Raw genomic sequence first — 15,327 nt, 5'->3', positions numbered from 1 at the left:
TTTTTTTTTTTTACATGATCTACTAAGTTGAGGCCACCATCAAAAATCCACAAAGGCAAGGGGTGGATGCGGTTGGGGGGTGGGGGGTTAGCCATAAATCATATTATCCATCACACATACGACGGAAACATGTATAAGAACTATTGTAAACAAATAAGCATTACTCTGATTATTTACTGTAATCCAATCATTACGTTCATATTAACAAAGCCACTAACATTTCTGCTATAGAGAGTAGTAAGTATGCTAATTACAGCGACTGTAGTTAGCAATGTCTTGATGTCAAGATGTAACAAAGAATGATGCAAAAACTTAAACCCACATTCAATTATTGGCCCACTTGGGGACTATGCAACAAATGACACACTAACTTATAAAGTTGTTGGACCAACAAACAGTTGCCCGCTTCTTCATCCAGCAGACAATGAGCAACATTAGCATTGACATGGAGTTGTGTTTCTGGCAACCTGACAAACTCCAATATTCACTCATTTTGATGCCAGTTTAAGTGACCCTTTCACACAGTCATGTGATCCATTGTTAACATTCAAAATTAAGATTATAGCAGCTTTAAGGTAACCTTTGTTTTTCTTGAACACTTTTCAGCCTTTGTAGTAGTGTTTAATAGGTCACTAATCACTTTGACCCAAAAGAAAGGGGGACCTATTTATGAGTCTTGTAATTCCAGTAGATTAGAGCTCTACAGTCCTGAAAGCCAGTATTCTCAGCACCGACTGTACAACTGTACTGTATCAATACCAGTGGACATATTATGATCTATTTGTGCTGAGGGGCTGCTTTTGATACATATTTTACATTTCCCTCCTTGGTTTTCCATGCGGTCCTGTCTGAGTCTGTATCTCTTCTCCAACCTTCCACCACACACTGTCTTATCTTGTAGCCTGCAGGGTCTGTGTGCTGTGTGCTGCAGCTCTGTTGGTGAGCGGGGTACCACTAGAGGTTAAATAAGTATGCTAGGAACAACAGGCCTACTATTCCCTCTCCGCTTAGTGGTGCACTGAGCTGACCCCTTCAAAACAAACCTAGTACTGAGACAACAAACGGGGGGGGTGGGGGCAGCAGAGTTGACTGATGAAGTAGAGGAGTAAAGAAAATGGCATGAAGTACAAGTAGGTAATCGGGACAAAAAAAACTGGGGATGAGAGTCTATGGGAGACGGTGAGGAGGGAAGATGAAAGGGCACCAGGCAGAGAAGATGATGACAGACATGTGAAAGGCGTTTGAGGGCTGAGGCGTGTTCTCACCTGGCTGGAGGCCTGTAGGATCTTGGAGCGGAAAGGCACGATGGCACACAGCACAGACAGGAACCAGAAGATGAAGAGGACCCCTGAGGACTGAACCCCGCGTAACCTCTCAAACTGGATCAGGAACGTGGCCAATAGCTGAGAGAGGAGGGAGAGGGATATTACACGGAGAGAGGAAAAAGGAATGGAGGGGGGGCAGAGGGAGAGATTGAGTTAGATTAGTCAAGACAGAATCACTGAGGGCATGTAAGGTAAACCACAGTCTGACTGGGTCAGTCTTTCATGCTGACTGTTCCTCCATCAAACGCTGGGTTGGACGGGCTGTACCAGGAGTTGTATGGCTTTTCTGTAACCCGACATTGCCCTCAGAAGAACTATGGATCTCAAGTAGGCTGCTCTACGTGAACACTTTCAGCCTTGCTATTGCAATGCCAGTACAATGGGTTACCAAAAACACTGGCATATCTCTGATAGTCTATTGTTAAACAAGAGGAATGGCGCGGCCCAAATGCATCAGGTTTTGAGTATGTAGTGTGTTCACACTGGAAAAATGACAAAATAAAGTACTGAACCCAGACAGAATGCATACTATGCACAATGTGCTGTCAGTGGACACTTTTCTTCTATAAAGCAATGTACAAAGGAAATGGAAGAGATGCTCAAAGCTGGAAAAAAATAAATAAATTATGGGTGTTGGTGAGAGAGCTCCAGAAAGATCACAGAAGATCTCTTTATGAAGTTGAATGGGGTGACATTCCAAAGTCACAGTTTAATTGACGTCCGGTAGCACATGATGTATGATTTCTTCTTAGTATCAAATGGTTTACCATTATATGGTATGTTGATTTTGTTTGTGTACTTACCGCTAAAACAGACAGCATACTATGATTATAGTAGTACATACGGTATACAATTAATATGCGATATGGATTTTGGACACACCATAAGAGGCTGCTGTAAGCTAAATATTTCAACATGCTAAAATGCTCACAATGAAAAACATCTCTTGGAGGGACCCCCATCCCCTCTGCGTTGCCTTTATAGGAGTTTAGAATACCCAGGCATCATTTGCAGACTGTCCTGTGAGCAATGCTGCGTCATGCCGGTGAGCATTCTGGAGCGTTGCTTGTGAGTGTCAGCAACCTAAAAAGCCAACCCTTGCCTTTGCATCACTGACTACAACTTGCTGGGGGGAAAATGTGTTCAGCCAGCTCCTCGACTCAGGGGACGAGCGCGAAGGTGGAGAGGAGGACGAGGAAAATGTGAAGTTGGATCTCCTCTGTGATGAGAATGATGAGGATGATGAAGATGCCATTCTTCCCTCTGTTGCGGCCCAGACGCTCCATCGTTGGGGAAGAGCAGCCTTACCCTGCCCGCTGTGAAGTCTATGAGGTGTGTAAATGGGGGGGGGCCAGGTTGGGGCCATTGTCGGGCCCGAATTACTGGATGATAAGAGTTCCCACCAAGGGTTACTCTGGCCTTGATAATGCCAACAGCGAGGTTCTGGGGCTCACAGATCCCTCGCTGCTGGAGCCGGCAGTGGTGTACCATCTCTATCCCCATAGCCTCGGCCGGACCCACCCATACAGGCAAGATGGAGATTCTCCCTGCTGTCACCCTGCTTACAGCTTACCAAGCTGAGCTGTTCCAGGATCTGGGCCACCTTTTAGATAAGGTAAGGAGATAGTGTCATTATGGACCTTATCCTCCGTGAGTCTGGAGGTGCAGTTCAGGGCTGTGGCAGGGGAGAGATTCCTGTGGCTAAATCTCCAGCCTGCCGGACCAGGATAATCCGGCCATAATGGGTCCCCGTTTGACCCGTCATGGGCTAAGGGCTTGTTTTTGGAGGCCTCCGATCTCTGCCTTTCCCGCAAGACAACACCTCGCCACCGCAGCGATCCTGCCTGGGTTTTACAGCTGTGGTGGCAACAGGTCGTAACGAGATGCTTTAATGGCCGCAAATTCCAGTCAGGGGCCCAGCAGCACGCTGCCCAGGGCCAAATGCATAAAGGCAAAAAGTATTTTGCTGCTGCCTATCCTGTTGCTGGCACTGACGTCAGCCAAACAGATAAGTAAATTACACTTTATTACACTTATTGTCTGTTCACGCATCCTTGTAGCATTTTTCCCCTGGCTAGGAAACATTTTTCTGTTTTCTGTTTTGTTTTTTTACACACACTTTGAACATCATTATTTTAAAGCCAAATAATCACAAACTTCTACAGAGACATTGTGTATTTGAAGTTTTCAAAAAAACTTCAAAGGTAGGAAGAAATTCAAAGCAACTCTTTAAATATTTACAAGCTCAAAAAAAACTATTTACATATAAGACACAGGAACGCTGTAATCCAGAGATCCGGAGAGAAAGATTGAGAGGGAAGGTCAAACGAACCCCACACACCACACATACTCTGCTCGGTTATCTTTTATCACTGTTCTCTGATACCATCTCTTCACTGTGCGCTTTGCATCAGCCTATATTTGTATATGCAAAAATATAGTTTGTATAATTCCACAGTACAATCTATATACTGTACCAATGTTTCCGAGCCATAACTTAACCCTAAAAACAACGTTTTTGAACAAATGAAAAATTGCCAATGGGCACAAAGTAGTTGAAAGTAGATTAAAAAAAAAACATCCTCTTAAAAAGAAAAAAAAAAAAAAAAAACTAAAAAAGGCTTTATCTCAGGAGTTGTACAACTGCATTTGGATGGACATATGCTCACCATGGTCATTCCAAGAACCAGCGGGGTGACAAAGTAGATGGGTGGCTGGCTGTGACCCTGCCGCAGCTCGTGGAATGTGTAGAAGAGATCTGTCCAACACACAATCCATAACAACAAGCCAAATGCCTGAGAGCAGACAGATAGAGAAAGGAGCAAAGGTGAAAAAAACTGACATTTAATACTGTAAAAACACAGGGAAGTAAAAGATGATTAACTGGCCGGGAAAAAAAAATCTAAACATTAGAGGGTGGTGGAGTGTTTTTGGTCAGTCCTGTGCCCATTGTTCAGTGTACTAATAACTATTTGCGTTTAAAGTGAAATTACATACATTTTTGCTAAGAAATTAGTCATTATTCTTAGCAATGTCATCCCTAAAATCAACTCAGTCAACTGCCCACACAGAGGCCTGAAGCGAGACGCTCCAAATCTGACAAAAAATTGTAAACATTTCTTTACACTAAACGTGAGGTGAATTCTAATTTCAGTTCACTTTTGAAGTATAACTAACTGTTTTGGAGACAGTGAAGAACTGACCGATATCAGCCAGATGCATCAGTGTAATCTGGCTTTAGAGCACCCTGTGATAAAATATACAACAATGAAGTCCCCTCTCACCGTTTTGAATCTGTTTATAATGGACATCATGATGTAGCCTCTGTTGTTCTTCTTCAGATAGAAGAGGTAGATGGGGAAGACGGCCCAAAGGTAGATGCACGGCAGCCATGACAGGACAGAGAGCTGGAAACACTCTGGGAGGTCGGGCCGATCTGTGTGGAGCGTCTGATTGGCTACCTGCAGAGACACACAACACATGGGGAACAGCACTTTAGCCTGCAGTCCTACAGCTCTTATCAAACAACCCCAAACTGTACTATCTGAACCCTCCTGCTGACCAGCAGAAATAGACACACAGATTAAACATGCATCACCACACCACCACAACACTATCCGACCAGATGTTTTCCTTGAACTGAAATCTGTAAACACTTCAGGGGGCGGGAAAGATGATGTGAAATCCAGTTCTTCACATTTTAGAAACTTGGCACTGATACCCTCAGTGCAAGAACATAAAAACTTTTAATTCCAAGATTATCAGCTTTACAAGAAACCTCTCAGAAGCAAGTTTAAGGTCAGACCCACAGCAGCCTGACAACATTCCCCTAATTGCATGTATGTCCAGTGGTTTCTTTTTCTTTAACTAAAATCAGATAAAAAGGCTGTGGGAGTAGTACTAGAAGGAAAAACTCCATTTCACAAACCCAGGAATGAGTACATGTAACATACTGAAGTGCTTACGGAGCTATGATACTTTGTTAAGACTTATTGCAGGTTAAACCAGCAACTGCTAGGCAAGATAAGTGTGAAAATATATTCTATTGGAATTTGGGTGAACAGACCCTGAAACTAGAACATAGAAACAGACAGCATGCAGGAACCTAAAAACACGGTCATAGGTCAGTAAAGGTTAAGAAAGAGCTCTCTGTGTGTGTGAGATGTAAAACTTTCATGACATTGTATGAAAACTGTATGATTCATTCATCTTGCCGCTGAGGAACAATAACTGACCAATTCAGAGGACGTCCGGAGAAGAAAGGTAAAGTAAACATGAATCGTAGTGAAAAGCAGCCCTGACACAACGGTTATCATGCTCTGGACAAACACAGTTGAAGGCCCACCCACAGATGGAACCAAGATAAACACAGCTGCCAGCCTCCAGCCACTCTCCATACATCACCATACCCATCTGCTGAAGCATATGTGTATGGCTGAGTGTGTGTGAAAGTGTTGTGGTGGACAGAAGTTGATGGGCAATTGCTCGTGCTGGTGTGCGTGTAGTGCACTATGGAGGGCAGCTGTAACATGTCCTTCTCTACCTCAGAAGGTCTAAACATTTTGGTTCATGAGCCCTTAACACACAGGCAGGGCTGCTAGCCAGGCTAGCACTGGTTTCATTACTCTTCTTGACAGCAACCATTTAAAAGACCGTGAGGAAAAAGCTTCTGATTTAGTCAGTTTGTTTTTAACCTAAATTTGTGATCTTTGAATTTCACTTCTTTTCCCCATGATGACTCAGCACAAATTGAATAAACACTTAGATCAGACCTAAACATATTGTCATTCAGTTGGCTTTTTCCATTTTAGCAAGCCTGGAGCGTCTATGATTCCAAATGACTGGTCTGGTCTGTGCAGTTAACATGAAGCTACCGCATAGCATAAAGACTGGAAACAGCTAGCCTCGCTCTGTTTAAGGGGAACAAAATCCACCAATCAGCATCTGCAAAGCTCACTAATTTACACCTTGTCAGTTCAATTTGTAAAAAAACCCAACTGTAAAAACAACAGTGAAGTGACTTCCTGGCAATCTCATACAAAACAAGCGAGGTTAGCATAATCTGATACTTCCCCACTCATTCTAACCTGTATGAATAATACTGATTCTTAAACACATATTTCTGCATGTGCTGCTCTGTAAATTTTGCTATTTTGTAATTGATTAAGAAAAACTGAAGAAAGAACGACCAACTTTTAATGACTGCAGGTTGTCAAATGTGAGAATTCTTGGTCAATGATGAAAATAACTGTTAATTGTAGCTTACTGTTGGACAGAGCCAGGCTAGCTGGTCACCCCATTTTCTAGTCTTTATGCTAAGCTAAGCTACCTGCCAGCTAGCTTTTAATTAATTTAACTGACAGACTAGGGGACACCCTGGTGGCCCAGGGATTTAGAGCACCAAACCACAGCATACATGGTTAAGGTCTAGCCAGGGACCTTTGTTTGCATGTCATTCCCCATCTCTCCCTCCTCTTGTTTACTGTCATCCAGCACCAGTCTGTCATTAAGGATGTCCTGTTGTCCCGGGACAATAAAAATAGCACCTGGGACACAAAGATAGTGTCTTGGACAATTCTGGGACAGTAGAGAAATGTATCATTACATTATGAATATTATGATTTTAATAGTTAGGTGTTCAAATTTGAAAAATGAGGTGGCATCAGCACAAGCTCTATGTTACGTCACATGTGCTTTCACACCCAAATCAATCACAGTCTAATGTAACGAGTCCCAGTTTTGCCAATTTGATTAACTTCTTACTAGATTTAGTGACGTTTCAGACCCTCTTTGAAATTTTATTTCTAAATGCGACTAGCAATAAAATGAGTGTCTCGGGCCATCAGAGAAATATATTCAGATATATTATATCAGAATTTATTCCCATGCTGCTCAGAGTAATCGCAGCCCACAGCTGTTCTGTCAACATCGCCGGGGTCTCTTACTCTCCTCCTGTGCTGTGTGCAGGCAGTCATTAGGTGTGGTGTGCAGTCATTTGACTGTCTCACTCACTCTCTCTCTCCGGATCTCTGGATTAAGTTGTTTCTATAACTTAGCCTATGTGTAAATAGCTAGTTTGAGCTTGTAAATATTGAAATAGTTTGAGTTTTTCCCTTTAGTTGTACTTAACAGTAACAAATACAATGTCTCTGAATATTAATATTACTAAGCCAAATAATCGCAAAGTCACTACAATGTGTGTGTATACATTTCCGTAGCCGTATACCAATCAGAAACAGGTCTGCATTTTGCACTACAGTCTGCAGTGATTGATTTATTGATCCAACAGTTAGAAATAAACAAGAAACACCTCAACCAATGGCTAAATGAGAGTTAATATCTTCTAACTCGCCACAAAGTGAATAAGCGGATTTCCTAAAATGTCAAACTATTCCTTTAAATTGACGCCCATGGTATCCCAGGCAAAGCAATCAAAGCAATAATATAATGAAAACTATTTACTTCCAAATATATTCCTTCACTTTAAACTGAGACATAACTCTGGAGCCAAACAGGACATACACATGCCCCATTGTTATTACTGGCTCACTATATATTTGTTAGAAGTAATGGCTTCAGCAGTGTTTGCATTGCAAATGTGTGCACACCACAACTTTTGTCCCCCATTCCAACATTTCTCCTTCCCTCAAGCCAACAGCACCTTAGTTCGTACTGAATGTAACACACATCCCTATCTCACTCAGCATGGAACAAAGCACTGAAAAGTAAATGTCAAATTTAAAAGCATTCAGATATCTCTGCTGCTCACTGGGGAAAAGGTAGCGAGCAAATACCATGTTTAATGACCACCATAGCAGACAAGGAGTTTCTCTTTGCTCCCAAACACAACATCAATTCTTATCACGGTGACAAGGATGTACATAAGATCAGGTATAATTAGTTTCTGCTATGGTGACTCACCTTTGAAATAGAGTGTTCATGTGAGCATATAAGACTATTCTCTGTGGATATTTACACTGTGTTCTTCTGAAAGGGAAAAAAGTCAATAGTTTTCATGGACGAAAGAAGAAAATAAAAGCTATGATGTGTAAGCTCTTTGGTTGCTATGAAAGAATGTGGTTCTTTCATAAACTCACTCCCTTTTCATAATCTTTCATTTGATACGGACACTGTTTTCTACATTGCTGCTTATCAAACCTGTGGCCTAAAAAGGTTTACGCTTTACAATCAGAAACAGAATATGCACATAAGAGCTTATGGAACTGTGCTACTTAACACGCAAACCGATAATTAAATTTATGTGCATGTTAAACACATGTTGTATAATGACAATACATTTCCTTGATTCCTTGAAACTCATATACACACTATACAAGCCTCGACACTCAAGAGTCGACCGTGAGAAGATAACAAAGGAAAGATTTTAAATGACAACTAGCAGTGTTATAAAAGGCAGTAGAAATCATTTCACAACAAAACAGACTTTTACAGATAATTATCACGAAAAAGAAGAGAAAAGCTGCTGTTATCACACTGCAGCTCTTCCTAAATGCAGAATGTTTGGCCTTTATTCCATTTCACAGGCTTTCAACAGAGTTATCACTACACTTGAAACCTGAAACCTGATACTTCAACAAAAGGTGAGATGAAAAGGGTGAGGCGCTTTGCGATAACAGCCAGCCAGTGGAGACTTAGACAGGCATGTTGCTTCACTCAGCCCACTGAGAGCCTCACAGCGAAAGAACAGGGAGTCTGAAACAAATCAACCATAAAATGAAGACATTGCTAACCTACGGGCATCTTCCTCCCTTGTGAGTCTCATCACTCGCTGGGATGGTTGCGTAGCTGCTAGCTACTATGGTTTCAGAGCCACAGGGATCTGATAGCCAACGCCTGACTTCATAAACACACGTTAGATCAGTTTGTGAAAATAATCACTGCTTGATGAGCATGAACAGAATCAATGTTTATAGAGGTTGGAATGAGCTATTTAGAGATGAAATTGTTTGAAAATGTCATATCACGTTTATAGTGACCAAACTTATCACAGTTATGGGTATTACTGTGATATTATTCAAATGTGCTGTAAATCAGAGTGGTTCCAAAAGCGTTATCTGCTAGCCCCGAAATGGGACCCTGTAATAATAGTATACTCTTGTTAAAACATAGGTATCAGATTAAAAATAGGAATACAACGAATGGTTAGTTCCATTACCAATTAATCTGTTCATAATTTTCTCAATTAATCAATCAGTTGTTTGATCCACAAGATGTCAGAAAAAGGTGAAAAATGTTGATCAGTGTTTACCAAAGCCCAAGGTGACGTTCTCAAATGTCTTGTTTTGTCCACAATCCAAAGATATTCAGTTTACTGTCACAGAGGACTGAGGAAATCAGAAAATATTCACATCTGAGAAGCTGAAATTAGACTTGGCAATTAGTATGAAAGTTGACAACTAATCAATTAATCAATGTTTTGACTGACAGTAGCCTAGCAACACTTTGGTTCAAATGTTGGTCAACTCTGACTGGAGCTGATGTCACCTATTTTTTGACTGGATCAGCTTTGTGAGCTCTGTGAACCTCAACCTCTTCAGAATACTCAGAGAAGCACTTAGAAACCCCTGATGTAACATAACTGCAACCCAAATGTTATGTTCATGTAAGACACTGCCACTCACAAAAAGGCCTTTAAAGCTTCAGCAACATTTTAATAATGTTAAAACCTAACTCAGTGATGCAGACAATCACATTTATCCCGTCCCCAGTCTACAGCCCTACGTTTGAAATCAGGAGGGACCTTTGCTGCATGTCATCCACCCATACTTCCTGTCTCTTTGCTCTGTCTTTCTACTGAAGCAGAGAGTAAATTCAACCTGAATACGAGGAAGGTTTCACTTCTCTGTGACTTAAGGAGGGGTTTAGGTGGATTGCATTAAGATAACTGAGACAGTACGTTGTGTAATGTGTGATTTCAAATGCTTTCCTGAAACCGACAGTAAAACCACAAAGACAAACAAACACTACCCACAGTAAAAAAAAAAAAAAAAGATTAAAAAAACCACACACCAACAAGAACACAATCGTCAAAAATAGGTATCCTGCTGCAACAGGAGTTTTATCTGCAATAGCTAAAGGGTAACAATAAACAGCTCCTCCCTGAAGCAATAGCTTCCCCTTGCATCCAAATCATCCATCAAATTACAGTTCAGCTCAGACTAAAACAATTTGGTCAGTGTGGATGGCTCCAACGGTTTATATGTGGTGTAACATGTACTATAAGTCTACATTTACATGGTCTGAGCCCTTTAAGTGACATTCATGTCATTGATCACTTTTCAGTGACAGGATATTGTGTGTAGCCATGATTATGGAAGACCGAAGACATAGATGCACGTTCTCCAGCTTTAAGAACTTCACATTGTACTGAAAACCGGTCCTGTATTAAACATGTCACACACTTGAGCTCCACAATATAAAGATGTCACAGTGGCAGCCGTGATTGATACTCGAAATCCTAAACATCTGCAGTGACCTTCTTCTATGGATGTCATGTCAGAGAATGATATAGACCTATACTGTAAGTGGGCATTATAGAGAATAATTGACTGAGACAACATTAGTGGTAAAGCCATTGGCAGCAAGCTGGCGCCAGGTCAAACACAACTGGGTAAATCACAGACAAAACTTAATTTAAACATATGCACATAATAAGTATCTCATACATAACAGATTTATAACTGACAGTTAAACAAGTAAACGGGAGACAATGTCAAATATGAATATCACTGTCTTACACAGATTCAGCATTGCACTCCTGTCGGATTCAAAAAATGATCAAAATTGATACAGCAGAGATATTGTCTGCTTTATCAACACCTGCACTTACATTACCCACAATGCAACTAGGTCACTATCAAAGATTCCACTGTGTTATGCTAGTAGCGGCTAATGTAGCCTCAAGCTGCTAGCCTCAAGCAGAGAAGAGGAGCAGGCTACAGAGCTCCACACCCCCAGATTGTTTCATTTTCTAACTTGTAGTCTTTGTAGTCTGTGTAAAACTGGTGCTATTGTCTTTAATCAATATTTGTTATATTACCACTGAACAAATGACTGTGAATGATGTGAAAGATGATGCTCGTAATGTTGGTCTCTAATGGGATGAGAATGTGAAATGATCTGCAGGATGTATAAGAAGGCAATCTGTTTGCAACATGTTAGCCATAACAGATTGAGATAGTGATGATACCGCATGTTGGACTGTGTGTCTGTCTGCTTGTTGTGCTGTTCTTCTATCAAGAAGACAAGAGCTCATTAGTAAAAAGAATTGAGGGCAAACGGAGACCAACAGCAATCTGTTCTGCCCCAGTGTCAGGAGTGACACTTTTATCTACACTTATTCGTCTCTGTTGGCCAGATCACAAGTCTGATTTCAACCACAAGCGCGACTTAGGTTAGCTTAGCATTAAGACTAGAAACAGACACAGCTAGCCTGGTTGCCACACATACTAGTTTCTGTATGGATTACAAACAAACGACATACCATGTTAATCAATGACCTTTAGATGTGCTGGTATAAGTGGATTATAGAGAGAACTACTTACCCTTGTTTCCAGTCTTTATACTAAACTAACCGGCTGCTGACAGTGGCTTCATCTTTACTGCAGAGTGATATCAGTCGTACTCATCAGTATGGTTATACCCTGCTGCGAGGCTGTGCATGATCAGCAATCAGCAAACAGCGCAAGCGTGCTTTACTAGGCAAGCAGAAAATAGGCATTACATTTTTGACAGCATAGTAAAGAAGCCCACCCTTGCTGCTCAGACCTATACAATTCCTTCCATGAACTTAACACGTTTTACTTTTATTTGTGGTAAACTACTGCAAGTAGGAATGGGACAATGTTATCCTGATAATCATGAAAATATACGTTGTTCTTTCAAAATGGCACTAAAACACACTGGAATCACTTTAACTTGCATCTAGTTAAACACACATTTTTTACATCACAGACACACACCTCATCGTCCTGTTCTCTATTTTTGGAATCTGTAATATTTCCACACTACCGGTTGAACTTTTTTCCTGTGGGGCAAACAGAGTCTTCAGCCAGGGTGACAGAATTAGGATTTTGGAATATACTGGAAGGATGAGGCCTCCCTCCTGTCCCGCAGTTCAAAATAAATCAGAGAATCAATATAGGACTGTATGCTGGTGAGCTAGACAGCTTTTTCAGTTGAAATCAAAAAGTTGAACATGGCAGTGATGATTAATTAGAGTTTTAGTCAATCAGTACACTTGTAACTGAGTGCAGGTGGTGACAGACTTTCCTTATGCTTTCTAGTGTATTCAGAGGTTTGAGAGAGTAAATTGCAGCAGGCTGTCCATCTGTTCTGTGTTATTCTGAAAAGATGTCGAGTGGTACGAATGGAAGGCAACGACAGTAAAGACTGCAGGAGAACAGGAAATGCTGTTGGCCATGTTCACTCACACTCCAAATGGAAAACATTAGAAATGTTAGTCATGGATCTGTGTTATTCATAGTTTACCGGACACTATAGCATTCCTTAAATGCAGATTACAGGATAGACATTCCTCGAGGACAAAAGGTTATGATTTAGTGGAAATTTGCTGTCTTAATTGGAAACAAAAAGCAATAAAAATGTTAGAGAACACAGACTTCACAGGAAGTGACAGACTGTGCAGACTGTAAGGATAATAAATCACAGACCAGCCTGCTGAACTACACACAAGTTTGGAAGGTTTGAAAGGAATATGACTATGTATTCATCTGAATTGCATTTATGAACAGCAAGTTGACATCATGTAGTTCACATACAGTAACGGCCTTGTCACAGGGCACAGAGGCCATTTCACAACTCTCAATTCCTGATAGTTTGCTGGCTTAGCAGTTTTCAGCATTTAGACACTACATTTAGGGATTTTCAGTGAAGATTAAAAATGTTACAGGCATGCTGATGTAGTGTTTGAGCCAGGACTGGATTCATTTCAGAGCCTGTGTGGCCAGCCTGGGGCAGTTTCACTTTGTATTTAATTGAGCAGGTAAAAAGTGCTTTGGACAGGTGGTTAGTGGGGTTTTTTCTCTGTTCAAACTGACAGCCAGTCATAGCTCTGTGATTAAATATGTGTTAATGGTTACACCTTACAAATGAAGAAAAAGTCAAAAACAATCTTTTAATCATAGAGCAGACCAGCATCTTGTCAACAATCACCCATCACCAACGTCACACCTGCTTTTGGAGGAAAGAGTTGCAAGCTCTAACCAAGGCTTTCACATTGAGATTTTCGACACACAATATGAATGAATATTGGCTGTCAGTGTGGAAAACAGCTACATGATGCTGGTGAGTGGGAAGCTGCTGGAGTGCAGTCATACAGCGTCATACTGCCGTCCCTAACTAAATCTCAGCCTGGCCCAGATCAAACACTTTGTTATTTACAGACACTTAGTCTAATGATACCTGGTAATTCCATAGAAGCAATATCTGGCCACTGTGTTGGGTCACTGATCCACTCGGACCGGGGAAAGGCGGAGGGAGCATGACGGCTGACTGATTAACCTCAATTTGTCAAGGTATTGCTCAGGTTCAGGCAAGGTACCATTACCACCATCTTACAACTACAACTCTTTGCACCTTCCCTACCTATTTATCTGTTTTTATCTAAGTATTTTATTCTATTGTTGTATTTTACTGTATTTTAATGTAGCTGGCTGCTATGACGACCCAATTTACCTTCAGGGATTAATAGTCTATCTATCTATCTATCTATCTAGATTCTTTATGCTTCTTTTCCAGCATCTGAATGTGCAGTATTACAGTAGATTTAAAAAAAAAAATGCCCCTCTCGCATCCTTTTTCTCTGCAGACACTAGATGTCACCATGGCATTGCTTGCCGCTCTTTGCACACCAGCAGCAGGTTGGCAAACAAGCAGGACTTCTATGGAGTCTTGGGTGTCTCCCGCAGTGCCTCACAGAAGGACATAAAGAAGGCTTACTACCAGGTGAGAGACACACATTGCTGTGTCACACTATGGTGAAAGTATTCGTTTGGATAGCTTTTAGAAAGAGGTTTTAATCTGATGCTTTCTCATTCTCTGCCCTCATCTTTCTTACTATTCTTTGTCTCTCTCCAGCTGGCAAAGAAGTACCACCCAGACACCAACCCTGATGACCCAGGGGCCAAAGAAAAGTTTGCCAAGCTGGCTGAAGCCTATGAGGTGCAAAAACAATTACATAAAAGTGTCAAAGATAATCCATTTAATTCACTCTCCAGTTATAAAAATGTGCAGCGTTATCAAATTATATTACTCAAACCTGGATAGTAAACCTAAAATGTTCCTGCTCTGTTGTTTCTGTGCGAAGGTGCTGAGTGACGAGGTGAAGAGGAAGCAATATGACACATATGGAGAGGCAGGCTTCAACACAAACCGTGCTGGACAAGGCCAGCAGCATTACTACAGGGCTGGGGGGACGACTATAGACCCCGAGGAGCTCTTCAGGAAGATCTTTGGAGAGTTTACTGGAGGAATGGGCTTTGGAAACATCAACAACATGTTTGATCAAAGACCTGAGGTCACTGTAGCATCTATATATTACACTATTATGCGTTAAATCATTACACTGTACAATGTATGAAGTTACAAGCAATAAATGTAACAGGTCGTGGAGGTGTGAAGGTTTAATTGTAATGAGGTATATCAATGTCTTCCGTCTTTTCCACAGTTTGTGATGGAACTCACGTTTTCAGAGGCAGCAAAGGGCGTGAAAAAGGAGCTGAGTGTGAACTTGGATGACATCTGCCCGAGGTGTGATGGAAAGGGCAGTGAGCCGGGCACCAAGGTGTCTCACTGTCAGTACTGCAACGGCACTGGCATGGTGAGAATCAGACCAACAGGTGGCAGCAGGGTCCTTTAACTTCTGGACCTCAGTCGGTTTTCCTTCTCAGGGTTTCACCACACTGTACCACTGTGCTTGTTAGTCAGTCACATTAATGTCTGTGTGCCCCCCCCCCCCCCC

General features: G+C 41.4%; 1 protein-coding gene across 3 annotated transcripts in view; it reads right to left on the bottom strand.

The window, feature by feature from the left end:
- Window positions 1–15,327, bottom strand: part of abcc3 (ATP-binding cassette, sub-family C (CFTR/MRP), member 3) — a 48,413-nt gene that overhangs the window by 27,364 nt on the left and 5,722 nt on the right. For all 3 annotated transcript variants that reach the window (XM_035663817.1, XM_035663809.1, XM_035663801.1), the window contains exons 2-4: window positions 4,610–4,786; window positions 3,995–4,120; window positions 1,266–1,403 (exon numbers count right to left, since the gene is read on the bottom strand). In XM_035663817.1, coding sequence (XP_035519710.1) covers window positions 1,266–1,403; window positions 3,995–4,120; window positions 4,610–4,786 — 441 coding nt within the window. The remainder of the gene's footprint in view (window positions 1–1,265; window positions 1,404–3,994; window positions 4,121–4,609; window positions 4,787–15,327) is intronic.

This window comes from Morone saxatilis, unplaced genomic scaffold, assembly GCF_004916995.1.
Source record: "Morone saxatilis isolate NCDOM2014 unplaced genomic scaffold, NCSU_SB_2.0 Contig1, whole genome shotgun sequence".
Classification (NCBI taxonomy): domain Eukaryota; kingdom Metazoa; phylum Chordata; class Actinopteri; family Moronidae; genus Morone; species Morone saxatilis.
The sequence above is the reverse complement of the archived record's forward strand: the minus strand, read 5'-3'. Positions and strand labels throughout refer to the sequence as shown.